Genomic DNA, 25,514 nt, shown 5'->3' on the forward strand with positions numbered 1-25,514 from the left:
CTTTTCTCCAGTTCTCTGATGGGTCCACTTATCTGTCCTTGCTTGGGTCCCACGCCTGTCTTACCTGCTGAGATTGTAGAAGGCTTGCATCCGGGATCATAAGTGTCCCGTGATCGTCACTGCTGCTCCCCAGCCCCCTCACAGGTCTCCTGGGCCCCTGCACTTACAGTTAGCGTGTCCGTTTCCACCCAGAAAAGCTGCTCAGTTTTTGCGTTGATGTCATTAATTCTATACCTTGATCTGACGTCTTTATAACAATGTTGAGTCTTCCAAGTCCTAAATATGGCAGACACTCCATTTAGCTGATCACTTTGGTTTCTGTAACGAATGTTTTGCCTTCTGTGTGGAGGCATGACACATCATTTGACTCATTTGGGAATCTGGTGTTCTTCCATCCTACTGCAGATGGCTGGCATGTGCCCTCTACGGTTTCGGGAAAGGGCAAGATGATGCTACCCTCTGACCTCTGAGCACTGGCTGTCACCATCCTCAGCAGGCTGCATGTTCTTCTCTCGTGACTTTGAGTCAGTGACCCCAAGCTCGGCAGAACCCTGTTTGTCATGTCCACACTTTAGTTACCTACCGAAGGGGCCATGTGGAATTAACATCCTAGGCAAGTCTGTGGCTTAACCAAGCCGCAGGCGAAACATGAACTTGGAAGAGAAACTGGAGATGACACTTCTGACCAAGACCAATCTGAAGACATTCCATGTGAATATTCTTTAGCTTGAGGAAACAAGTCTGTGTTGTAATAATTAGTGTGGCATGTCTGACCACTCTTAGTCTTTCTTAATCTCCCAGAGTCTGGTTACTACGACGTGAGGTCAAGAGAAATAAATGGTGAGAAAAATGTGAGGAGAAGATAGAATGATCTAACAACTATTCAAATGGACAAAAACAAACATGGTTTTGATCAAGTATAAGCAGTCGCTATTCTAGCTCCAAACCATCATTTATGGAGTTAAGAATGAAAGCATTATTTTAACAAACTGCCCTTTCCAGCATCTTCCCTTTTTTGTGCAAAGTGTGTGTGTATCTGTTACCCTAACTGCTCTCATCAGCAAGCTCTAATATCACCCTGATTCACACAGGGACAAGTGCCCCCAGCTGCTGGCCTTGGAGAGAACACACCACTTCAATCAATACACACTGACAGCAACTAACAGACACATCGAAACCCACGTGTTCATCCCTAAAAGTGCTGGACTTGAAGACAGACAATGGGCTCAGATTGTGACAGGAAGTAAGTGGTTCCTGTCTTTTTGTAAAGTATTTTACACTCGAACCTCACAATAGCACAAAGCTGTTCCAATATTTTCATGAAATATTTTGCATATGTTAGAGGCAGTGCCTGATTTAATGGCCTTTGGAAATAATTTCCTTACAATAAAAGGCAAAACTTTTTTTACTTCTAACTCTTGGAGGGAAACGATCAAGCTCCAAGAAAAAAGAGACCCGATGACACATTCAGACCCAGAGTCAAGGTCGCTGTGCAGGACACTGCCTCAATCACGATGCCAAGGCCTGCTGGATCTGCGAAGCATGGCCGGAGAATTCATGGGCAGCTCAGGAGACGGCCCCCAGATAATGCACACCGAGGGAGGTCGTGTCCTGTGATCTCAGCGCTGTGCCAGCAGTCCCCCAGCGAGCGAGCCAGCCACCCTGGCCACATCTACCAAGCTAGTGGTCACTTAGGGTCCTTGGGCGCTGGTGGCCCTGTGACTCCAGACTCAGGAGCCTGCGCTCTGTGGGGTGGAAGTCTGCGTTTGGGTTCAGAGTTCTCCTCAGAGTCTTCCTTCCTGTCCCAGAGGCCGGGCTGAGGCTCCTTTTGGTCCCTGGGCCGTAGCCCAACCCCTTGACGCACCTTTTCTTGGAGGCGCCGCTGCCATCTGGGTTGAGGTGTGAGGGGGCCTCAGCCCCAGCTCGCAGCCCCACCTGGACCCATCCCACCTGGCTGGCCTGAGAGACTCCCTGGACACAGGCATACCTCTTGCCGTGACCGAGCACTGGACAAAGCTGGGGTGTGGAAACCCTTATCTGATACAAGCTCCCGGTAAGGAAAGCTTGATTCTGGAGACGTTTACATCTTGAAGATAACGAGCATTCGCAAGGGAACAGAACCCACCACGAAGCAGACTGAAGGCTGTACTTACCTGATGAAAGCCCAGGTAGTCGGCGATCGTGGCCGATGCGTAAAATATCACCCCTTCCGCACTCACGACCAGAGCAAAGCCGTCGAGGGACTGCAAGAAACAAAACTCGAGTTGGCTCCAAGATACGTCCATGTAGTCAAAGTGGAAAAGGTGGAAAGTTTTGTATTCAGCTTTCAGCCACTTCTCCCGTTTTGTGGTCTGTATTGATAACCCTAGAAATGCCTACTTTCCATTTATTTATGACCATTTGCAGCAGTTCCCAGGTTAGGAGATGACATGGGACCATATAAGGCTCAAGACTAGGGCTCCTGGTTTTCTGATGTCCACAAAATTGACGTTTCATAAAATGTAAACATCATCAGGACAGGATGAGACACATTAGTACCTGAGACAACACAGGGCAGGAGCCTTTCATTTCTCGTGTGCTTCCCCACTCACTCACCTTCTTCCACCTGTGATTGGGTTTTTCTGAGAGGTTTTACCATGAACACGTGTGGAATTCCATCAAGTGCTATTTCCATCGCTACTGAAATAATGACACACATTTTTGTTCACCTATTAATGTGGTGAATAGATTTTACGATGAAGAATCATGTTCTCCTGCACATGTGGGGCAATCGTATCCGCTCCTTGGCCTGGTTTGCTTCGCCTGGGAGTCACTCGTACACATGCCCCGTATGTAAGGAAAGACCAGGTCATCAGCATCTCTGTTCTGCAGGTGTCAGCGCGTGTGACCATCAGCGCGACCTGGACCCTCCCCCTTCCTTCGTTTTCTGGGCCCTCTTACTTAAGACAAGGATCATGTGTTTCTTGAGCGTCTGGTTCACCTCAGCTCTAAGACGATCCAGTCTGGGCACTTTCAGGGGAGATGGTAAGTGAAAATGGGTAGATTTATTTAGTGGTTGTTAGCGTATTCAAGTTTAAAATGATTTTCTTGTATCAATTATGGCCTTTTAATGTATTTTCTAGCAATGCATCCATTTCGTCTTGTTGTTAAATTTATTAGTGTATGTGTTAACAATGTTTTTATGATTATCAAATCTCAGTTTTATCTGTAAGTATTGTAGATTTTTTTATGTTTGGAGAAAAGCAGGGCATCTGCCTGTTGTACTTGACTTAATGTCTCCCTTCATTTGAAAAGCAAGCCCTGCAGCCCGTCTTGCAGTGGCTTCTCAGAATCGTCACTAGTGAAGATGCACAAGGGACCAAAGCCACCTAACTGCATGACCAATGAGCGTTCTAACTGCTTATCATCAGTCATCCATCTATCCTCTATTGACCTATGTATCTAGCAACATCTATCTGTCATCTGCTGATCTATCATCTATCTATCATCTTGATCTATCATCTATTGATCTAGTACCTATCATCTATCATCCCCTTCATTGTCACAGTCACCACAATGAAGAGCACACCCTGTATATGTCCTTGTGAGTGTCGGGCACCCTACGTGGAATATCTCATTCGATTTCATGTCACCTCCATGAAACAGGCACAGTTATGACTCTTCTCCACCAGCACAGAAGCTGCAGGTCAGGGAGATACCCAGACAGTGGAATTCAGAAATGTTTCAATTTGTATCTTTAAAACACAGACATTTAGAGACTTTAAATTAACTTTCATGAAGTTTGTGGCCATCAGCAGTACATAATAATACTTACTTCTCTTAATTCTTGACCATCTCGGTACTCTCTTTTTTTCTTTTTGTAAACCTTTGCCAATTTGATAAATTAGTTTACATTATTATAATTTTCACTTCTTTCATTATTAATGAAATTGAAAACACTTCATACATTCATTGGTGACTTGTAATTCTTCTTTGGTAAATTGTCTGTGCACATTGTGTGCTAATTTTTCTATTAGAGTTTATAAATATCAACTTCTATGAGCTTTCAAATTACTGATATTAAAGCTTTCTGGGCAGCCACCTACTCCAAACCCCCACACTTCTAAAACCGAATGGAAAGCCGTGAGAACAAGCAAAGCTACACCGACCCGTGCATTCCAATGAAGACACTGGAAGCCGATAAACTTCAAATTACTCATAAGCAGAAAAGGCAATACCAAGTCTCAGGGAGCCTAAAAGACTCTTTCAAAAGGGAAAAATGTAGAGTCCCCCCTCAACAAACTAGGAAAAGAAGCCAATGAAATACACTCTAAGTAGAAGGGAGGAAAAGCAAAATAAGAGTGAAAAAAATCAGTGAAAATTGTCTAAAGCAGTCACATGATAAAAATGTTCAACAAAATCAAAATCTGGTTCTTTGAAAAGATTATTAAAATTGATAACCCCCTAGTAAGATTGCTCAAGAATAATACAAATTACTGACACTGGGAATTTTAAAGACTACATCATTACAGATCCTGCAGACACTAATAGGATAGTAAGCAAATATTAACACTGATAATCAATAAATTAAACAATTAAAATGAAATGGACAAATTCCTTGAAAAGCACTAAGAAAAGTGATAGAAGAAGAACTAGAAAATCTCAATAGCCCAACGTCTACTAAACAATTTGAAGTTGTGATCAAAACAATCCCACAAAGAAAATTCCAGGCCAAGACTTAAAAACATAAACTACCCAGGAATAAATCGAATGAAACATACTGAAAACTACGGCACAGTGCAGAGAGGGGACCTAAGTAAACTGAGACATGTGTGAGCTCCTGGATTGAAAGTTTCTATAGACACAGAGCGGTCCAATCTTATCAAGGTGGGCTTTTCCCATTTTGTAGAAATTGACAAGCCGATTCTAAAATTCATGTGGAAAAGCAAAGGGCCCAGACTTGCCAAAGCAACCTCGTGAAAGAACCAAAGTGTAGGATTTGTACTAACTGCCTTCACGACTCACTCTGCAGCTGCGGTAATTAAGGCCACGCCGCATGAGGACAGACTAACGATCCCTGGTCAAGGTGGCAGGGCCGTCCAGTGGGGAAGGCACAAAAGCATCTGGGACAGCTGGTTCTCTGGGTGGAAAAAACGAACCGGCTCCTATCTCATTCCAACACGTTCAACTATTAAGGTATAATTCAAACAGGAGAAGCCACAGCGCTGCTGAAAATATGAAATGAACACATATCGAAGAGTTTAGTCAAGAAGGAAGCAGTGAGGCATCCAAACCAGTCTAGAAAGTGCTGGGAAGTGGTGTCTCCAGGCTGAGGCTGCCCTGGATGCAGAGCCAAACCCCCACGGACCCCGAGTGGCCCTGCTCCCACCTGTCTTGGAAAGGACGCGCCACCCAACTTCCTGCCTCATTTCAGGTTCGGTAACTTCCAGGCACAGAGGTGTGAACACCAGTGTGATTCAGACTCCCTGCTGATGTTTCTGAACAAGGAGGCCCAGGCGCCCCGCTGCGGCGCCCACGGTCCGTGCCGGGCCCCAGATGATGACCACAAATCTTTGCAAAGCCCGTCGCCAGCCACCGGCCCTGGATCTCAAGGGACTTCTAAAGAACAGGAAACTGACCCATCCAACCCGGGCGCCCAGCAGACTGTGTCTGGGAACTAAGTAGATTGTGCTGTGTGTCACTCCAGGGAGGAGCGCTGGCCCCACTGTCCTAACGTCTGAGCAGGGAGGGACGGGCAGTGGCTGCCGGGACCTTATCCCAGGGGCTATTCCAGAGTTTGCAAATGTGCCAGTGTCCCCAGGGCCTGTGCTATCGGACACACCGTATTTCTTGGGGGAAAACCTATGAAACATTGGAGATTTGCCTGTTTACATCACTTAACAGAAGACCCGGTCTGCCTGGCACGATGAGCACAGAAGGACACAGCTGTCCCCACTGTCTTTGGCCACTGTGACTAATGCTGTTATGACCAACGGCACTGTGAGACCATGAGCACAACTTCAAGAAGGCAGGGATGAGATTCACTTCAAGAACTCTTGACTGTTCCCTGCCATCCCTGCCTGGATGAAAGCGGCCCGCAATGAGGTTTAAACATGCCGAAGACAGCACCCTGGCCTCTGGCCGCCCATGCCCGTCGTGCGCTGGCTTCCATGAGCTTTGCTTCGAAAACCCAGGAGCTCCTGTCTGCCTGGGTTTGATGGGAACATGGGCTTGCACCCTCCCTGCCCCGAGCTCAGCAGGACCTGGGCACACCGATGGGGACGAGGGCTTCGGGGCCTCACAGGGAGACTGGGGTTGGTACCACCCTCTTCCCGGGCAGTGACAGGGGCACGTTTGGGCAAAGCAGGACAGCCGAGCGCCTGGCTCCCATGTGGGCTCAGTGGATGAGGTGCTGTCACCACAGCAGCTCATGCGTTATCAAGAGCCAGCACCAGCGTCACAGGATGGGGGACCCCACAGACAGCTGGTCCAATGCCCACCCCTTCAGTCTCCTGCAGCCCCACCCCTGGGATTTGGGCAGAGTGGGGGTGATGCTGGGTTCTACCAACGGTTGTCAGAGGACAAGGCATCAATTTTAATAGACCATCAGCGACCGTCTGCTGTCACAGCAAAGCCCTAAAACACGAGACCTGATGGAACCAGCGGGCCGCATGGCCAGGTTAACATATGCTAAAGGGCAGCGGCCAGAGTCCAATCGCATGCCGGGCAGTGGTGGCATGGAGAGACCTCGAGTTCGTCACCTGGAGGGGAGGGGGTGCAGCCACGGGCAGGCACGGAGCCTCCCGGGTGGAGCAGGTAGGCGTCCCCGGGTCTCCCAGTGCTGAGGTTGCTGTGCACGGGCGATGTGGCACTAATAATAGTTTCAAGACCAAAGAGAAGCTCGAGGCTTCAGTGTTTAAAACGCCTTCTTAAAAAAGACTTTATGAGATTAGTCACAACCAAAATAACCTTAATTTTAACTCACAAGGCAGAAATTTAACAAAAGAAAAGAGCATAAAGTGCGGTTTGCCCCGTCATATGGATCCAATATCGAGTGACTTGCTGGGCCAGTCATCACGCCAAATGCCTTTAACATGTGGGCCCATCTTTGAAATATGCACCGCGAGCATTTGTTTGTTTTCTCTCCCACTCTCTTTTTAATCCTACAAGAGTTTTGTGTTTTTTCAAACATGGTACATGGAAAATGAGATCACTTTTCCAAGTGGAAAAAAGGATTTGGCCCCAAGCACCAGGCTGCACTTTTTTAAGGGGAAAAACATGGCATCTATTACTGCAAGTCACGGAATGTGCACCTGCCACTTCAGGGCGAGGGTCCAGGTGCCAGCGCCGCCCGCCCGGCTCAGCCAGACACTGTCTCTGCCCACAGCCCCTCTGTGGAGACAAAGGGGTTGTCTGAGAAAGCCGGGCTTCCTTTGGCCAACCCTTTGAATATCCTGATCTCTTCCAGTCCTGTGGCAGAAAAAACAGCCAGCAAGTACTTCAAAGATGGTTTTGTCAAGGTCACAGCAGAGGGGAAAAAAAGGGAAAAGAACAATTCCCAGCCCCTCATTGCTCCTCCCGGAATAAAGGGAAGCTGGGGGGGTGGGGGGCGTGGTCCCCTGAGAGCCATCGCCACGGTCACGGTCAGGGAACAACACCACCAGGCCAAACCCACTAGTCACGCAAGCGAGTGAGGGGCACCGACCGGGTGTCAGGCAGCTGGCTGGGCCTCCTGGAGCCAGATCACTCACTGGGCCTCTGGCGGCTGGCCGTGTGCGTGCGAGCGAGTGAGTGAGCGGCCTGCCTGCTCAGGGGGTCGGGGGAGTGGGGGAACTGGCTGTTTACAGATCCCACAAACAGTAAACTCAGCCTTGAATCTCTGCCACCAAGCAGGCACAGAACTTGAGGGCCATCCTTGAAAGATGTGGTGAGGGGTGGGCTGGCTGGTAAGGCCATGAAGATGGGCAGGTGGCCCCGGCCTCCTCCTGCTAGCCTAGCTGTGTCCCGGCAACCACTGCCCTGGGCTCTCGGCCTGTCAGGTCTGGGGAGCGACTTTCCTGTGGCACCGACACCTGCTGAGCAGAGGTGGGGACCGTGAGGGTTGGGTCCTGGCCCCCCAGCCCTCCCTGGCTCCCCGTGCTGTGCCAGCAGGAGTGGAGCCCAGACCTGGGCACAGACATCTGGTTCCTTCCTGGGTAGAAGGTTGCTATTTCAGAAACACTTCAACCAAGTGCTGCCTTTTCCACTGTGTGACCTTGGGCAAGTTAATTAACCTTTCTTGGCTTGGGTTTCCTCATCTGAAAAAGTGGGAATGTCAGCGCTGACTACCTGTGAGGGTTCAGCGCACACCACGCAGCACAGCACAAGCCCAACAGCAATGCTGGCTACTGTTATTATTATTATTATTATTATTATTGTTATTATTATTATTATCGTCATCAGAATGCAAATATTTGTGCTGCATGTGTGATTTGACATCAAAGTGTGACAATTACTACTTTTTAAAGAGAAGAAAGCCTGGTTTGAAAACTGGGATCTGCTTTCTGAATGCACGCATCTCTTAGTGTGAAGTTTCGCGCATGAAAAGCACAGCTACCATCAATGAGCAGACAAAGGTGCTGGCGACCCTGATGGTGAAGAAAGCAGGGCGCCATCTGCGAGAAGCGGCTCATCCTGCCAGGGTCGGGGGGGGGGGGGCTACACCACTGATCCCTGAAATTCTGACCTCACTCTGAGTGTGCCCTGCACCGCCGGCCTCCGCTTGTCCCAGACCTTCTGGGTTGGAATCTGCCTTTGGACAAGTTTGAGAGCTTTCCACTGCACGTGGGCGTTAGAGCTGGGGTGGCGTGGGGACAAAGCGCCCCTGTGCAAGTGTCAGCGAGAACGAGGCCCCGCAGACACTGGCAGGGTGCAGCCACCTCTTCCCACAGAGACCCGTAGCCCCTGGGGTGGTGCTCATACTGGGCACCACCTGCACCAGCGTCCCCAGTGTGCCCCACATGGTACGGGGCTCCAGGACAGAGCAGGCCGGGTCCCCCCAGGGCACCAGCACACCCAGGTGACAGGCAGGTTCTCAGGCTCCCCTGTGAGCCCAGGATGACCCTGAGCCAGCCAGAAGGTCCTCACAAACGTAGGTTCTTCTCGTAATTAAAATGCCTCAGGCCAACAGAGGGCCGCAATTTCTCAGTGTTCAGCAGATTAACAAATTACAATGGCAAAACAAACAGATTTACGCTTACAACCAGTGGCATCTAACCATGACCCAGCACTGCCGTGCTCCTTACTTGGGGTCCTCCCTTCAAGTGGCTGGCCCTGGTTGCTCACCCCACTCTGAAGTCCCCTCCCAGGGATATCTGCTCATCAAGGAGAGTGTCCAAGTCTGGAGAGCCCAGGGGAGAGCAGGGCCTGAGTGGTCACAGTGAGCAGTGACCAGTGAGCTGGGCTTAGTGACCGTGGACGGTTGGGGTCTCATGGTGGATGGTGAGGGGGTTCACATGGAGAGTCCTGGGGGTCAAAAAGGCACGGAGAGGCCAGGCTTGGCCCGGCCCCAGACACGGGGACCATCTTCTGGGGCGGAGCGGGGAGCCCTGTGCTTCTAACCAGCAGTTACAAAAGGCAGTAAAATGTGATTTCTCTGAGCAGGAAAACTAAGGAGGCCCTGGAGGGGAGCCAGAGCTGTGGGCACAGGCGTGGGGTCGGGGAATGGGGTCTCTCAGGGAACCCACGGGATGCAATACGTGTATCTAGAAAAAGCTGTGTGTGTGGGGGGCAACTGATGTAGTTTCTGATGTAGTTTCCTGGGACAAAAGGGTTCAAGTCAAACACAAGATTTAAGAGGCACAGGGCACTCAAAAGCCTGTCACAAAATTAGTAGTCAGCCCCTGACGCCTGCCACACCCTCTGCCACTCAGAGCGGCTATGCCCTATTCCTGCCCTGGGGCCGAACCATTGCCCTGGGCTGACTAAGCTGCTCGCTTACTTAGCGCTTGCTGCGTTCCCAGGTCAGATGGCACCGTGAGCGGGCTGCCACGTGTACCTGCCCCCTGCCCTGCACACGCCCCACTGTGTCGTCATTGTGCTGAGGTCCATGTGCTGTGTTTGTGTTACTATAGACGTTTCTCAGCTGAGCCAGGTGGCTGCAGTTTGAACACAACAGTGCTCCTCAGCCACGTGTGGCCCTGCAGTTAACAAGTGTCTGTTTGCTGACTTATGTACTCTTCCCCCGACTGCCCCCCAACCTCCCGAGAGGAGCAGCCTTATCTCTGGGGGTATCCTGTGCACCAGCTCCTTCTGGAAGCCTCCCTCCTCACCCTCTCGTGGGGCCTCAGGCTCCATTTGATGACGCTGGTTCTCCTGAGAAGCTACACAGAGAAAGTGGAACTTTTGAGACCAGCACGTCTGAAGCTCCCTCCATCTCTCCTGCACCCATGGAGCAGGTGTCTGCAGGTCCCAGGTGGGGACACCTTCCTTCTGCCATCTGCAGGCGAGTCCTGGTAGCCTTCCAGCCTCCAGGTTCCTGCTCCCTCTCTGGGAGTAGGTAGGTTTACTCCTGATCCTGGGTGTGGAATTTCATAAAGGCAAACACCCTCGTGCTTTTGTCCATCATGTGGTCACTCAGTGGGAACTTCCAACCAGAAACGCAGTCCTCATTCTGGGAAACCTCCCAGAGGTAACATCACATGGCAGAAGGGGCAAGGGAGCTCTCTGTGGCCTCTTTTACAAGGGCACTAATCCCACTAATAAGGGCATCCCTCATGACCTCATCTCCTCCCAAGGGCCCCACTTCCAAACACCATGACATTGGGGCTTAGATCTCCACATATGAATTGGGGGGAGGGGGTACAAATATCCAGTCCATGGCAATGATCAATGAAACTAATAGCTGTGTCTTTGAAAAAAAATCAATAAAGCTGGCAAATCTCTAGTCCAACTAAGAAAAACTAAGAGAAGACAAATTACCAATGGAATGAAAGAGGAGACATCACGACAGATCCGACAGGCATGACAAAGACAATACAGGAAAACCATGAACAACTCTGTACCCACCAATTCAACAAAGTAGGTGAGATGGACCCATTCCCCGAAAGACCCAAAATACTAAAATTCACACTAGACTAAAGAACGTGAATAATCCTATATCCAAAGAAATTGAATTCATAGTTTAAAATCTGATAACAAAGAAAACTCCCAGATCAGCTGTTTTCACTGGTGAATTCTACCAAACATTTCAGGAGGGAATAATACCAATTCTACACCATCTTGTCCAGAAAATAGAAGAGAAGGGAACACTCTCAACTAATTTTATGAAGCCTTATTATCATGATATCAAAACCAGACAAAGACATTACAAGAAAGAAAAATACAAAAATATTTCTCATGAACATAAACACAAGTATCCCCACAAAATACTAGCAGTATATTTCATCCAGCGATATATAACTAAGATCTATCCTAAGCATGCAAGGTGGACTCAACATTTGAAATTCACAATATTCGGTCAATGTAATTCACAATAGTAACAGAATATTAACAGAAGGAAAACCACAATCATCTCAATAGATACAGAAAAAGCATTTGACAAAATTTAATATCCATTCACAATAAGAACTCTCAGAAAACAAGAAACAGAGGGAGATTTCTTAGTCTGATATCAGGCATCTTCCAAAAACAAACCTAAGCTAATGTCATACTTCAGGCTGAAAGACTGAAGATTTCTCCCAAGCCCAGGTGCAGGGCAAAAGTGTCCCCTCACCTCTCCTATGCTACATGGTACTGGAGTCCTGAAGTGCAGTAAGGCAGGAAAATAAACCATGTTGATGAAGAAAAGAGACATAAAACCGTCTCTATTCTCAGGCAACACGGTAATCTATGTAAAAATTCTCATGGGGTCTACAAAAAAAGCTCCAAGAACTACTAATAAAGTCAGCAAGGTAACAGATGCAGTCATCCTAGAAAAATAAATTGCATTTCTGTATATTAGTAGTGAAAACTGAAGGTAAATAACAGTTCCACTGGTAATGGCAACCAAAATATAAACTACTTAGGCATAAATCTAACATATACACAGGGTCCGTACACTGAGCACTACAAACACTGATTACAGTGATAGGAGGCCAGAGCGAGCAGAGAGATACACTGTGGTCAGTGCTCTTAGGGCACCAATTCTCCCCAAAATGACCTAGACATTTAACACAGTCCCCACAGAAATCCTTATAGATATCCACAAGCTGATTCTAAAGTTTATATGGAAAGACAGAGGAACTAGAATAACCAAAACAATTCTGAGAAAGAACAATAAAAAAGCAAAATTCCCACCATGTGATTGCAGGACTTATTTTGAAGCAACAGTCATTAAGATGGTACAGTGCTTACGTGTGAAAGGTCAGACATACCACCAATGGGACGGAATAGAGAGTCCAGAAACAGACTCACAGAAATACGCCAACTGTCTTTACCAAGGTGTGAAGGCAAGTCAACCGAGGACGGACAGTCTGCCGAGTAAATGATTCTAAAGTGACCAGACTTTCCAGCCCAAAAACAAGACCCTGATTGCTGTCTCACACCACGTACCAAAGTTAACTAAAAAATGGAACATGGGCCTGAATGTAAGACGTAAAACTATGTAAGTTTGGAAGAAAACATTTTGAAAAAAATGTTTGTAACCTTAGGTTAGGTAAAGAGTTTTTAGATGTGACACTAAAATCATCCCTATTAAAAAATAAATTGATAAATTGGACGTCATCAAAACTAAATATTTTCACTCTCTGCAAGACCCTGTCAAGAGAAGGAGAGTACAAGCCACAGGCTGGGAGAAAATACTTACAAATCATGCATAAGAGAAAGGACATGTGTCCAGAATACATCAAGGACTCTCTGAACTCAATAGGAAGAAAGCGAACAACTTGATTTTTTAAACAGGCAGTTTACAAAGAGGCTGAGGGTGTACGGAGGGCAAATAAGCAGGAGAAGCTGCTCAGCATCGACGGCCCTAAAGGGAACTCGAATACAACGGTAACGAATCCCAGCACACGCCTGTTTCATGGCTTTGCGAAAAGACAACACGCAGCAGGCCCAGAGGTGCAGCGGCCGCAACGCCCATCACAGCCGTGTTGGGAAACAGCGGGGCAGTGCCTGTGAAGTAAGAAATGCACTTAACCCGAGGGCCCAGCGCTCACACGTAGGTGTTACCCAAACAAAACGGAAACCTGTGTTCAGAGAAACACCTGTGTGAATGTTTGTTGCAGCTTCACTCATAAACACCAGCGCCGGGCGACGACCCCAGTGTCCACGCGCGGTGAGAGGGTCAGCACGCGGAGACCCGTCCATGCACCCACCGAGGCGGCGACAGGGCGTCACAGCTACGTCTGGCCGAGCCGGGCAGCCCAACGCCCAAGGCTGCGCGCTGCGCGTGGCTTGCGGGTCACGTGCGGGGGGTGCAAGCGCAGCCGTGGTGCCCGGGTGCCCGCGGGTGGTCACGGTGGCACGGGGGTGGAGGTAGCTGGGGGGGATGGAATTGTTCTGTCTCTTCATTATCCCAGTGCTCTCACCCCACTGCCAAAAAGGATGGATTTTAGTGTGCATAAATTTTAAAATGTTAGAAAATGTGCCATGTAGCCACCATGCACCGGAACTCGCCAGGGTCAAGTGGTCACACCGTCACTCTGACCCGTCCCCCCTTCCACCACCCCCGCCCCCCCCCCCCAAGTTCATACCCCTGTGAGCACTAAATACACAGGCCTTGCAGTCCACCTTCAAAGCAGCCAATACAAGCCCAGGCACCCCCAACCGCTGGGGCTCACAGCTGCACACCTGAGGTGCACGTGGTGCTGGGGCCCTGATGGCCCCACGCCCTCCTGGCTTCTCCTCCAGGCCAAAGCTCTCTTCTCCTCACCAACGGCACACCCCAAACCTCTGCTGCCAAGAGTGCCCGGTGCCTGTGCTAGCATGCTCCGTGGGCAGTAGCTCTGTCTGTCTGTCTGTCCCGGCTTCCCTGGGGGGGGCCGAGGTTTTGGAGCCACTGGGCCCAAGAACCACTAAAGCAGACAAAGAAACTCCGTCCCGCCCCAGCTCCAACCCTAGCGCCAAGGGGACCCTGGATGAGCCCCTGACAGCTGCATATCTTGGTTTCATCATCTTAAAATAACAGACATCAGACCATAAGCACTCTGCAGTCTGCGCCAGCTCTAAACTTTTATGAATTAGTGATGTGCTGCTATAAACCTCTCCTTTTTTCCAGTTCATCTTCAAGAGATTGAAGATAGGAAAGAAAAGCTGGATTGTCTTGTGATTCTTGTGTGGTGTGCCTGCTTTTCTTTTTCGGAATAGTTTTACACTTCAAACGAGTCTCTGACCTGACATTTGAGAGCGCAGGGGGTGAAGAAGGGTGCTCACTACATAACCTCCCTGATTCCAATCAAAGGAAACTTCCAGAAACATCCTGTGGCCACAGGGACCAATAAACAGGAGGTGGCAGAAGGCGGCTTCGGGAACTGCAAGGGTACGCTATCTGACCTGGCCACAGGACAGCTGGCAGTGCTCTAAGCAGCCAGGCAGGGTCCCTGGTCCCTCAGTCTCGGGGACTCCTCCTCGCCAAGTCACACCCTGGAGGGGAGCTGCAAAAACATCCACACACAGAGGGTGGTGGGTGTCCCTCCCTCCAGGCCCTGAGGGCGCTTGTGGGGACCCGAGTGTCCTCCACCAGCCTGTCCTCAGCCAGCCTGTCTAGAGCAAGCAGAGCCGCAGGGAGGGCGTCTCAGGCGCGCAGGCAGCCTGGGGGCTGCTCTCTGCAAACCCCGAGGCTGTGAGGATGCTCCAATATGAGCAGAACAGCCTCCCAGCTCTGGGCAGTGCACACAGGCCTCTGCAGTGACAGCTCAGAACAAATGTTTTAAAAAGAGCTTATGATTAAGGTTTTATTAACTTTGAACGTGAATAAAAAAAAGGCAACGCCAGTTATCTCCGCCAAGAAAAAAATGCAAACTGTTACATTTCCTGCTCCAATTTTACTAGCAGTGACCAAAAAAATTAAAGGAAAAATGATATTTAAGAGTTGGCTTCCTAAACCCTGACAAATAATGAAGAATGGAAGTATTTCCGCTGCTGAAAGCATGCTATTTCCAAAAGCTCTCTGCTGTTAGACTCTGCTCTGCTCCAGACAACTGAAACGGTACCTGCCCTGGGCCAGGAGTCCCCCAGAGGGTTTTTATGGAAATTACACATGAAACCAGCAAACTACAAGAATGTACTTCCTCACATATTTTTTACAAAAGGAAAAGATTTATAAGCTCATTCCTCTTCCTGAGAGCACATCCAAAGCCTTCAGAGGGTGAAGAACTTTGGAGGTTGTGGGGGTCCTGGGGGGTCATGGGTCCCTGTGGGGATCGTGGAGCCCTGGGGTGCTCTGGGGGCTGGGTGGGGTTGTGGGGAATTGTGGGGAGTTGTGGGGGGTTATGTTGCTCCTGTGGGGACCATGGAGGTCATAGGGGTCACGGAGAGCATGGGAGCTGGGCGTGGTCATGGGGGCCCATTGGGGGCAGGTGGGAACACAGAGACACCAAGCTCCATCTGGCACCAGTACCCCCAGGCCCTGTGCTGCAGACCTCTCCAGTTCGCCTGCTCCTTCATCACTCTAGACATCTGTCTGTCAATCTGTCCAGCTGTCACCCTCCCTGGATCCCAGCTCGGCCACTCACCCAGGTACCTGGAGAGGGGAGAGCTCCTGGCCGGGCAGATAGGAGGCCAGTGCAGGGCCGAGAGGACACCCAGGGACCAAGAAGTGACGGAGTGAGGGAGGGGGGGAGGGCGGGTCTGAGAGGATAAAGCAGAGCGGGGACCTAGGGGCAGGGGACGAGGAGGAGCAAGCTGGCCAAGCTGGCCACCACAGAGGCCCAGCCACAGGTCCCTGGCCATCCATTGTTCTAGCCTCTCTTCTGTGTAAGCATCTGAACGTTCTAATAAAAAGCTGAAAGTGAAGAAGGGGAGTGGGTGCCAGTGTCTGAGGGGCCTGGCTGACTCCGACAGAAAAGCCCCGGGCAGGCTCCCCTTCCTCCCCGAGGGGGCTGCACGGATGTGAGGACTACAGATGATGACTCGATGATTTCAAGACCTGAGATGATCAGAGGTCACACCACAGTCCCCCTCCCCCAGCCCACATGGGGAAACGACTGAATTAGAGGCTGATCAGGGAAGCTGCCAAGAGGACCCAGAAAAGCATGGAGGGAGGGACCTGGAGTGGAGAAGAGGCTGAAGGGGCTGGGTGACCCGAGGGCAGGAATGCACCTGGTGCCTCCACCTCAGACACCAGCCTCCCCAGGTCCGCAGGTGGCCTGGTGCTGCTCGGGTCAGTGAGCCCACAGTGAGAAGTCGGGTCCTAAGGCCAAAGTCTCTGGGCGCCAGCACCTCCTGGGTTTCCTTTCAGGGTCTGCCTGTGGTTCTGGCAGCGGGGGGAGCAGCTTGGTGTGGAAGGAGCAGCTTGGCGTGGAAGGAGCAGCTCGGTGTGGAAGGAGCTGCTCGGTGTGGAAGGAGCAGCTTGGCGTGGAAGGAGCAGCTTGGCGTGGAAGGAGCTGCTCGGCGTGGAAGGAGCAGCTCGGCGTGGAAGGAGCTGCTCGGCGTGGAAGGAGCTGCTCGGCGTGGAAGGAGCAGCTCGGAGTGGAAGGAGCTGCTCGGTGTGGAAGGAGCAGCTCGGCGTGGAAGGAGCAGCTCGGCGTGGAAGGAGCAGCTCGGCGTGGAAGGAGCAGCTTGGCGTGGAAGGAGCAGCTCGGTGTGGAAGGAGCAGCTCGGTGTGGAAGGAGCAGCTCGGCGTGGAAGGAGCAGCTCGGCGTGGAAGGAGCAGCTCGGCGAGGAAGGAGCAGCTCGGCGTGGAAGGAGCAGCTCGGCGTGGAAGGAGCAGCTCGGCGTGGAAGGAGCAGCTCGGCGTGGAAGGAGCAGCTCGGCGTGGAAGGAGCAGCTCGGCGTGGAAGGAGCAGCTCGGCGTGGAAGGAGCAGCTCGGCGTGGAAGGAGCAGCTCGGCGTGGAAGGAGCAGCTCGGCGTGGAAGGAGCTGCTCGGTGTGGAAGGAGCAGCTCGGTGTGGAAGGAGCTCTGAGCTGCCGCAGGCTCAGAGGGCGGGACTAGAGCCAGCTGACAGGTACCAATACATCTCCATGTCTGCCCTTCAAGTCATCAGCCTAACAGACGACTGAACTGGGGGTGGGGGGGTAGAGAAGGTTTCTCCTGGAGGGACAAGCAGGGCTGGGGGTGGGGGGGTGGCGAGAACCAGTTCTGCTCGGGACACAGGCGCTGAGAAGGATGCAGGGGAACATGGGGTCCCCTCTCCCGGGCACCTCAGCTGCTGGTTACTGGGCATCTGCCACAAGCTCCACCCATGTGCCCATACCCTCTGGTGGAGGGACAGCTGCATCCTCCCAGCCCCTCCTGACAAGGGACAAGCCAGGGCCTGGGGTGCTCGGTGTCTGTAACTGGTGAGGCAGCGACACCCTCATTCTGAGAAACACCAACCTGATCCAATCCGAAAAGTCCCTCACCATCTCCTCTCCTTAAGAAAGGGACCACCTGACAGGGTCAGGGAAAGCACCCCAGAATCATCTGAGGTGAAAAGGCCCACCCGGCCCACCATGCCCAGTGTGTAACACCAACAAACGGACCAACCGGGCACACCTGCCAGACTCCAGGAAGCTTAATGTGCCATCTTCCACCCTTCATCTGAAAGGAAAAAACCCGCTTCACCTTTTATAGGCTCTCCCATGGACAAGTAAAACCAGAGCACGCAGAATGTAAACGGTCCACAGATCTGAAGTGTGGCCACGACGTCACTGGCCGGCTGTCTCTGTCTGGGCAGCTCACACAGAGCAATGGCGCCCCAACCTCCCAGGCAGCCCTGGGGCCTCCCACCCACACCTCTCAGAGCCTTAACTTCTCGCTCAGTGTAACCAGTCAGCACCTGAGGGCCTGGACGGCACAGACCCTCTGCGTGTGACCAGAGGAGGGGGGCTCACCTCCAGCAACAGCCTCCCCTCCAGCACAGCTAATGCTCCTCGAGGACCGCTGTCTCCTGGGGAGGGGGCACTGGCGGCCGGCTGCCGAGGGCACCGCTCCTGCACGGCTGTCGGAGAGAAACAGAGCAGTTAGCGCCCTTCCCGGGACCCCGGCCTAGTCATGAGCCTTCCTTACATTTCACTTCTCTGTGCTTCCCCAACTTTCACCCCGCTGTTATTCACTGCTACCCTCCATAGGCAGAGCCACCTTCCCAAGCTGACCTGTGGCCGCAGGGACGTGGGAAGAGGGCAGTTGGCAGGAGCTGGGGCAGCAGGTGGGAGCATCTTGCTAACATCTGGCAGAGGACATCATGGCTGGGTCTAACCCTGAGGACCCACCCGACCTTCTCCCTAGGAAGTGCTCTGTTCCCTCCACAAACCCCACAGGGACCCCCCATGTGGAACAGCTCACCCCCCACAGGTGTCCGATACCACACTGAGCCCTCCAGCCCCAGGAAGGCTCGCAGGGCAGTGTGACACTGCCTGTGACACCAGTGGACCCCTGGCGCCTCCCCATCCCCCACCCCCACCCCCCAGGCTGGCCTCATCTCCCCTGTGGAGTGAAGAGCCCAGCCAGTCATCCGTGACGATCAGAGACAGACGTCACCCACACCCAGCTCATGGGGCTGGTCGGGGACCTCCAGCTCTGCCCGCGGCATCCTTGCTGGCACCAGGAATGATGGGTAGAGAGAACCCATCTGAGGTAGCGAGACAGGCAAGTGGAGGGGCCCCGGTGGAGCTCACGGCCGTGCCGCCCCAGAGGGCAGGTGGGGAAGCCCTTGCAGCCTTCCATCATTTCTGAGACTTGCAAACTGAAGCTACAGGTGATATTTATGTAACCAAATGCCCAGGGCCCATCTGGACGTGGGGTACCTGCAGTTGGGATAAAATATAAACACAGCACTTCAACCTGCAGCATTTTCTTTAAAAACCGGTAGTCGTGCTGGTGTGTGATGCTTGTCTTATCCATGGATTGTGAGGGGAACCACAAAGCTCTATCTCAGCCCCCACCGTGCCCCACAGACGCAGGGCCTGCCTCCACTACCAGCACCCTCACCCGCTGCTCGTGAGAGTGGGGCAGCATCGGCTCCCAGGGGTGCCCTGTGCCCAACCCACAGGGCACAATGTGTGCGCTCCAGCTGGAGCAGTCTAACCCTCCCCCACCAGACTGGACCTGCAGAGACCATGCTGGGCCCCTTCCTGGAAGGGGGCGCAATCGGGAGGGCCCGGGCAGTGGCCTCACCATAGCAGGCTGTGGTCTCTGGTCTCTGGTTTCGGGTCTCCGCCCCTCCTCCCTCAGATGCCTTTGCACCATCACCATCCTCTCCTCAGCTAATAGTACACAGGACCTGCGGTAGAGGCACTGAATGTGACAGGAAAGGAACCATTTCCTCCCGTCTTCCGGGACAGTGGCACCTGGGGGTCCCGGGGGATCTTGGCAAAAGCACACAGGCTGCCCCGCCACCCTCCCTAAATGGAACTCTCACAGCAACCAATACCCCCAATGACTGCTGGGTTTCAAGGCAGTGACACACTGAGCTCCGACCCCTGAGATTGTTTTTAACCTTTTGCGCCGTACTGTGTACTCCAGACCTCTTCAGACACTGAGCTCTGAGCACCCTGAACTGCAGAGCCCTTCCCCTGAAGGAACCTGGTCTTCCAATGCTCCGGAGGCTGAGGTGAGCTCCCACAGAGGCTCTCACATGACCAGTGTGGTTCTCAGATGCTGAGAAAGACGTAGGAGAAGCCATGTCCCAGAGACAAGGAGGCCTCCTCCGCCCTCCCACCCCATCCCTTCCTCTCACAGCTCCAGGTGGCCCCTATGGCCAGGCTCAGCCCACCCAGACGGTCCTGCCACTTCAGGGCTTGGTCTGGATCCGATAGGGTGGGGGCCAGGCCACAACCCCTGGGAGGATTTGGGGCTCAGTAAAGGTCAGGAGAGGTGCCGGGGGGCAGGGGCAGGGCCCCCACCTCAGTGCACCCAGTTTGCCTGCTGCAGACCCAGACCTCCGAGCTGCTCTACGGAGGTCACCCCACCCCCACCCCAGCTCTAGTCAGCTACCGCCCCCAGTCCTTCCCCAGCCGCACTGAATTGAGGGAAAGGGGAGGTTTGGGGCTGGACTGTCCCTGCCTTGCTACGCTCTCCCCACGCAGACGCCAAGGGTGGGAGAGACTGACTTGACTCCTACAGTTGTGAGGCTGGGGGAGGGATCCCCAGTCGGTGACATCGTGAGTACGGGATGATGACCACCCCCAACCCCACACTGCAACGTGGACAGTTCATTCCCAGACGCACAGGGGCCGTGGCCCACGCAGGGATCAGAGGGAGGAGGGGAGAGGAGGGGGGCATCCCACCCCAGAGCTTCTCCCCGCTCCCACGCACATCTCTGCACCGGGACACCGACCCCCTGCATCGCGTGCCCGCCCCTTGCCGCGGGCACCCCCACTTCCCTCCTCCGCAGCCACATTCCGGGCCACGCCCGGCAGCCTCCTCGGTCCTGTCACGCGATGGGGCCTCAGCGCCGCAGTGACAGCCGCCTGGACCCCGGCCAGGGCCTCGCGTGCGAGCAGCGCCGCCGCCCCCACCCCCAGGCCTGCGGCAAGACAGAAAGAAACTGAATGCGATTCGGAGCCAGGGGGGGAGGGGGGGAGCTTTCCCGAAATCCATCTGAGCTGACAGGGGCTGCCCCCTCATTTCCCAGGTCCTCAGATTCAGGAGGGCTTGGGATGTTGAAATGGGGCAAACTCCATTGGGGGGGGGTCACAGTTGGGGCCCAAGGGCTCCGGATCAGTTCATTCCTGTTACCAGTGGGTGAAGCTCATGACACTGCAGCCAGGTCACCTGGAGCAGCCCCCACCCCACCCCCTACAGGCCCCCAGGCCCCTCCCAGCAGCACCTGCCTCAGCTGCTGGTCACCGGGGTCAGTTACTCTATCTCAGGGGCTCTCCTGGGTCACTCTTCTCCCTGGGACGCAGGGTCTCACCTGAGGGTCTGACCTGGGAGGGGGAAACAGAGGGGTTTCTGTGGGCAGGGGCCGCCAGCTCTGGCCAGAGGACTCTGCACAGACCCCAGCCCCACTGCTGGACGCACTCTGGAAGGGCCCCCTCTCTGTGCCTGTGTCCTCCTGTGGGAGGAAGGAGAAGCCCACCACCAAGGTTCCGGCTCCTCCCACCTGACTGTCCACATAATGGGTCAGGGGAAAGGCTGGCAGGGAACAGATGCCAGTGTCCTTCCAGGAGCTGCTGAGAGTGTGGAGAGAGCGTGGCTGTGCCCCCCACAAAGCCCAGATGGGTGAGGCGGCGGTGTTCCAGGCACGAGGGTGCCCCATGGCACAGGGTACAGGGAGCTGCCCGTGGGACCGACCAGAGACCGAGTGGCCTGAGCACCTGCCCACCTGCTGGCCCTGCCCTGTCCACAGACTGGAGGCTGAGCCCTGCGAGATGGGCTCCTGCCAGGACCCCCCCTGATGTCCTCCTCCCACCTATCCTGGACTCTGAGGGACAGTCAGAGATAGGAGGCCTCCAAGACCCCAGTCCCACGGAAGCCCACCTCGCCCTGGGAGGAGCCTGGCGCTTTCCACACTGGTCAGACTGAGCTCAGGACCATGTGGCGTCGGCCAGGGCTGCCCACTCAGGTCCACGCAGCCGCCTGAGTCCTGACGGAAGTCTGAGCGCTGCTGTCCTTCCAGCTCCTCCCCCACTCCGAGTCTCCAACAACTTGAGACTCTCACTGCCCCATCCTTGCTGTCCACCAGCTGGCTGCAGAACTAACTGGAACTAGCCTTTCTCTGATTTCATTGATTTCTTCCTTCCCTAAAAAGGTTCATTTGAACAGAGAATTTGAAGATTATCGTAGAGACAGTAGACATCCCTGTGAAAACACTACACCCACAGGCTGTGTACCCATGCAAGGTGAGGTGGGGGCCTCCCTTTGAGGCTCAGCCCTGGGCTGACTGCATCTTGCCAGCCCCCACCCGACACCCCCAATCCTACTTGCTAAGATACCTCCATCTCCTTTGCACAGAGATGCAGGGCAAGGTGCCACCTTGGCCAAACCATGTGCCACAGGGGCCCAGCCCCCCACCAGTGGCTGCTTAGGGGTCGCATGCCTGAGTCTGGCCACTGAGAGGTGCCACATGTTTCTGGTGGAGGAGAATCCAGAAGATTCCCCACCTCTGCCTCTGGATGGTGCTGTGACGCCCAGAAGGTGGCAGCCACTTTGCTCTCAGCTCAGGGGAAGCCAACTCCTTGGTGGACAGGACAGGTAAGTCCAGGACAGGTGAGTCCAGGGCGTGGGATGCACTGAATGGAAGACGGGGTTCATGGGGCTGTGCATAGGTTGGGGTGCAGGACTCCTGTCACCAGGGGGTAGCGAGCCAGTGGCCCGTCTGGACTGAAAACCTGCTTCTGACCAGCTGCTCTTCCTGGAGTGGACAGGTCCACATCCAGAGACCGGGCCCCGCTTTAACGGAATGCATGCCTGGTAAAACCTGGCCCTAGGTTGTGGTGAACTTGAGAGCCCCAAGGGCTCTGCCCTGTGTCCCCACCAACCTATGTGTTTGGGGCGGTGCCCACAGCAGGTGTCCTCTGGGAGCTTCCTCTCCAGCTCCGGTCCAGGCCACCCCCACACCTGCAGCTCCGCTCTGCTCGTCCCTGGCTGTGCTCAGAGGTCAGGTAGAGGGGACACAGGTGCACATGGAGCACCCGGGTAGAGAGGGCGGGCGCTCTGGGGGAGCGGGGAGGGTCTCCCCACCTCTGACCCTGTCCCCCATCCCAGCTGTGTCTATAAAACCACCTGCAGCCTTGACATCAGACTAATGGCCCACACCTCATGGTCCTCAGGCTCAGGTCTCCCTCCGTTGGTGTTTCCAGAACTAAAAGATAAGCTTGTTTTGCCTCTGGGAGATGGACCTGGAAGGGTACCTGTACTTGTGCTTCTAGATGGCTACCCGCTGTCTGTGGAGGGAGCTCCGGGCCTCAGGCACCCCCTGCACAGCTGGTGTGTCTGCATGGGGTGCAGGCGACTGGGCCTTCATATCACTGAGCAGCTGGCAGGGCCATGGCCCCAGTGTCCAGTGTGCCTGCTCTGCATGGGGAGGGGTTCTCTGTGCAGGAGACTCAGACAAGCACAGCTGTCTGCCGAGCACCCCAAGGAGGTGGGGTCCCCCCAAATAAGTCAGGAGTGTCCAGGTGGGTGATAGGAACGTGCAAAGGCAGACTTGACTCCAGCTGCATGAAAAGAGACCAAGGGGTAAGTGGTGGTTCTGGAAGGGCCCCAGCAGCTCTGGACAGCATGTTGTGCACACACAGCGGTAAAGATGTGAGGGACATGCTTAAATCTTGCAGAGCAGGCGAGTCCAGCAGGTGTGGGACACCAGCGAGACGATGGGGGTCCTGGAGAAAACAGGGCAGCAGGAGAGAGGGGGCGGAGCTGTCCGTCCAGGCTGCCACCTGCCGGTGTGTGAAGCACACCTGTCCTGTACCTGCCGTCCTGGGGAGGGTGGGCCCCTGGGCCTTGGAAAAGACGCAGTGGCTCCCCCTGAGCTCCCTCCGAGGACCTGTGGGGATCTCGCCTGCTGAAGGGCGTTGGGCACAGTGCATGTTGCCACAGGTTCCACAACATGCCCCAGAGCTACAGGCGCCCAGGGCGTTTCTGGAGGGAAACACGGGTCCCTCTCCTCCACACCCCGTTTCCGCTGCTGCAGCCCAGCCTGGAGGACACAACTGGGGCAGTGCCGGGGGACAAGCCAGCAGCCCCCCCCCGGCCGCATCCACACTGTCCCCCACTGCCCAGCAGCCACCCTCGCCAGGCAGTGCCCCTCCTGCCAGTGGGGAGAGGCTAGTCCCCCACCAGCATTTACATCTCTTAATCCTGCATCTCGCCAGCTTACCAGGCGGGCCCAACAGGTAAAGAAACCAGCTGGGAGGGGTGGGGAGGAGGAATAACCAGCAGGACGCATGTGAATGCAGCGTGTAACACTCTGTGTGTGTGTGACACTCTGTGTGATGCTGTGTGTGTGACGCTCTGTGTGTGTAATGCTGTATGTGTGTGACGCTGTGTGTGACGTGTGTGATGCTGTGTGACGCTGCGTGTGTGATTTTGTATGTGTGTGACACTGTGTGTGATGCTGTGTGTGATGCTCTGTGTGTGTGATGCTGTTTGTTTGTGACACTGTGTGATGCTATGTGTGTGATGCTATGTGACGCTGTGTGTGTGTGTGATGCTGTGTGTGATGCTGTCTGTGTGTGTGATGCTGTGTGTGTGACGCTCTGTGTGTGTGTGTGATGCTGTGTGTGTGATGCTGTGTGTGTGTGTGTGAGACACTGTGTGTGTATGATGCTGTGTGTGAACGCTCTGTGCTGCATTACGAAAATGGATGGGAGAAGATGACCCCTCGTGCAGGGTACTTTGCACATAGTGGTGCTGGCATGTTTTAACAGTGTGTCACACGTGGGGGTGGGGAGTGGGTGTAGGTATGTGTCCTTCCAAATGTGCATTGCCCTCCTCACCGCCACAGCTTGTGGGGAGAAACGATCAAGTCTGCCACTCAAAGCCCTCAGAAAGAAGACACACAGGAGCATAAACACACTGCTTTCACGGCATTTACAAAACGAGAGCCTGTGCCAAGGTATGGCTTCAGTTGTTGATGTTTCACAGCAAGAACCTTCGCGTTTTCTAAGATGCACCAGCAGGCTTTAGACGGTTCACACCCCAATGCAGCTGGAAAGGAAACAGCCAAATGCTTTTCTCAGAGCTAAGCGAGGCGGGCAGGCAGCAGCTTTCTGCGTCTATCTGGGGAGAGGATGCACTGTAACCACCTTCTGAGGTCACTTGTCCCCCGGCCCACAGGACTCTGTGGGAACTCGGGTCACAGGTCCTGCAGCAGAAACTGCACCCTTCCTGCAGTCCCCTCATCACAGTGCAAAGATGCAACCAACAACACTCTTCGGGAAGAAAAAGAAAAAGGAATCTTCTTTCTACTCATCACATCCCTTCATGGTGTGAAGCACCTGGAACAAGCCAACTATGTATTTGGGCGTTTTGTTACGTTTCAGCACATTGGACAGAAAGGACACCAGCATTGAGCCGAGGATTCAATAAACACTGTACAAAATGAAAACAAACCCAGAAAGGTGTGCTGTGCTTCCCAACAATCAAATCGTTACTCAGTGAATAACTGTGTGGTGTGCTGGTGACAAGCACGCATGGGGCACACGCAGTCCCAAGTACCTGGCACCAGCGACCCTCAGGGAACCGTGGTCTGAGCTCAGGCACACAGAGCCTCACAGGGATGCCCCACGCCGTGTCCCCAGCAGCAGTTCCGATGACCACAGGCCCAGGGTCCGGGACTGTTGAGTGCCCAGCTCAGCTGTCAGGCAGCGTCTAGTTCCTGTACGAGTAGCGGATTTACAGTAAATTTATAGACACCTCCACACACTCAGATTTGAAAATAACCCGGCCTGCTTGTCAGTCATCATCACCTAATTTCCTCACAAGTTAATCG

At 53.6% G+C, this 25,514-nt stretch overlaps 1 protein-coding gene and 1 long non-coding RNA gene across 4 annotated transcripts in view; one reads left to right on the forward strand and one right to left on the reverse strand.

Moving 5' to 3' along the window:
* Positions 1–25,514, reverse strand: part of AHRR (aryl hydrocarbon receptor repressor) — a 61,959-nt gene that overhangs the window by 14,495 nt on the left and 21,950 nt on the right. The window contains exons 4-5 of the mRNA XM_019744617.2: positions 17,971–18,077; positions 2,154–2,243 (exon numbers count right to left, since the gene is read on the reverse strand). Coding sequence (XP_019600176.2) covers positions 2,154–2,243; positions 17,971–18,077 — 197 coding nt within the window. The remainder of the gene's footprint in view (positions 1–2,153; positions 2,244–17,970; positions 18,078–25,514) is intronic.
* Positions 19,568–25,159, forward strand: LOC141570748 (uncharacterized). Of its 3 annotated transcripts, XR_012495229.1 has the most exons (6): positions 19,568–19,688; positions 21,831–21,921; positions 22,034–22,273; positions 22,587–23,916; positions 24,528–24,638; positions 24,860–25,158. It is a non-coding gene; the product is annotated as an uncharacterized LOC141570748 (long non-coding RNA). The 3 variants fall into 3 exon arrangements; XR_012495228.1 differs by having other exon boundaries at positions 22,034–23,916; positions 24,860–25,159; XR_012495230.1 differs by having other exon boundaries at positions 19,634–20,238; positions 22,034–23,916; positions 24,860–25,159.

The sequence above is a fragment of the Rhinolophus sinicus genome, linkage group LG03 (genome assembly GCF_036562045.2).
Source record: "Rhinolophus sinicus isolate RSC01 linkage group LG03, ASM3656204v1, whole genome shotgun sequence".
NCBI lineage: Eukaryota > Metazoa > Chordata > Mammalia > Chiroptera > Rhinolophidae > Rhinolophus > Rhinolophus sinicus.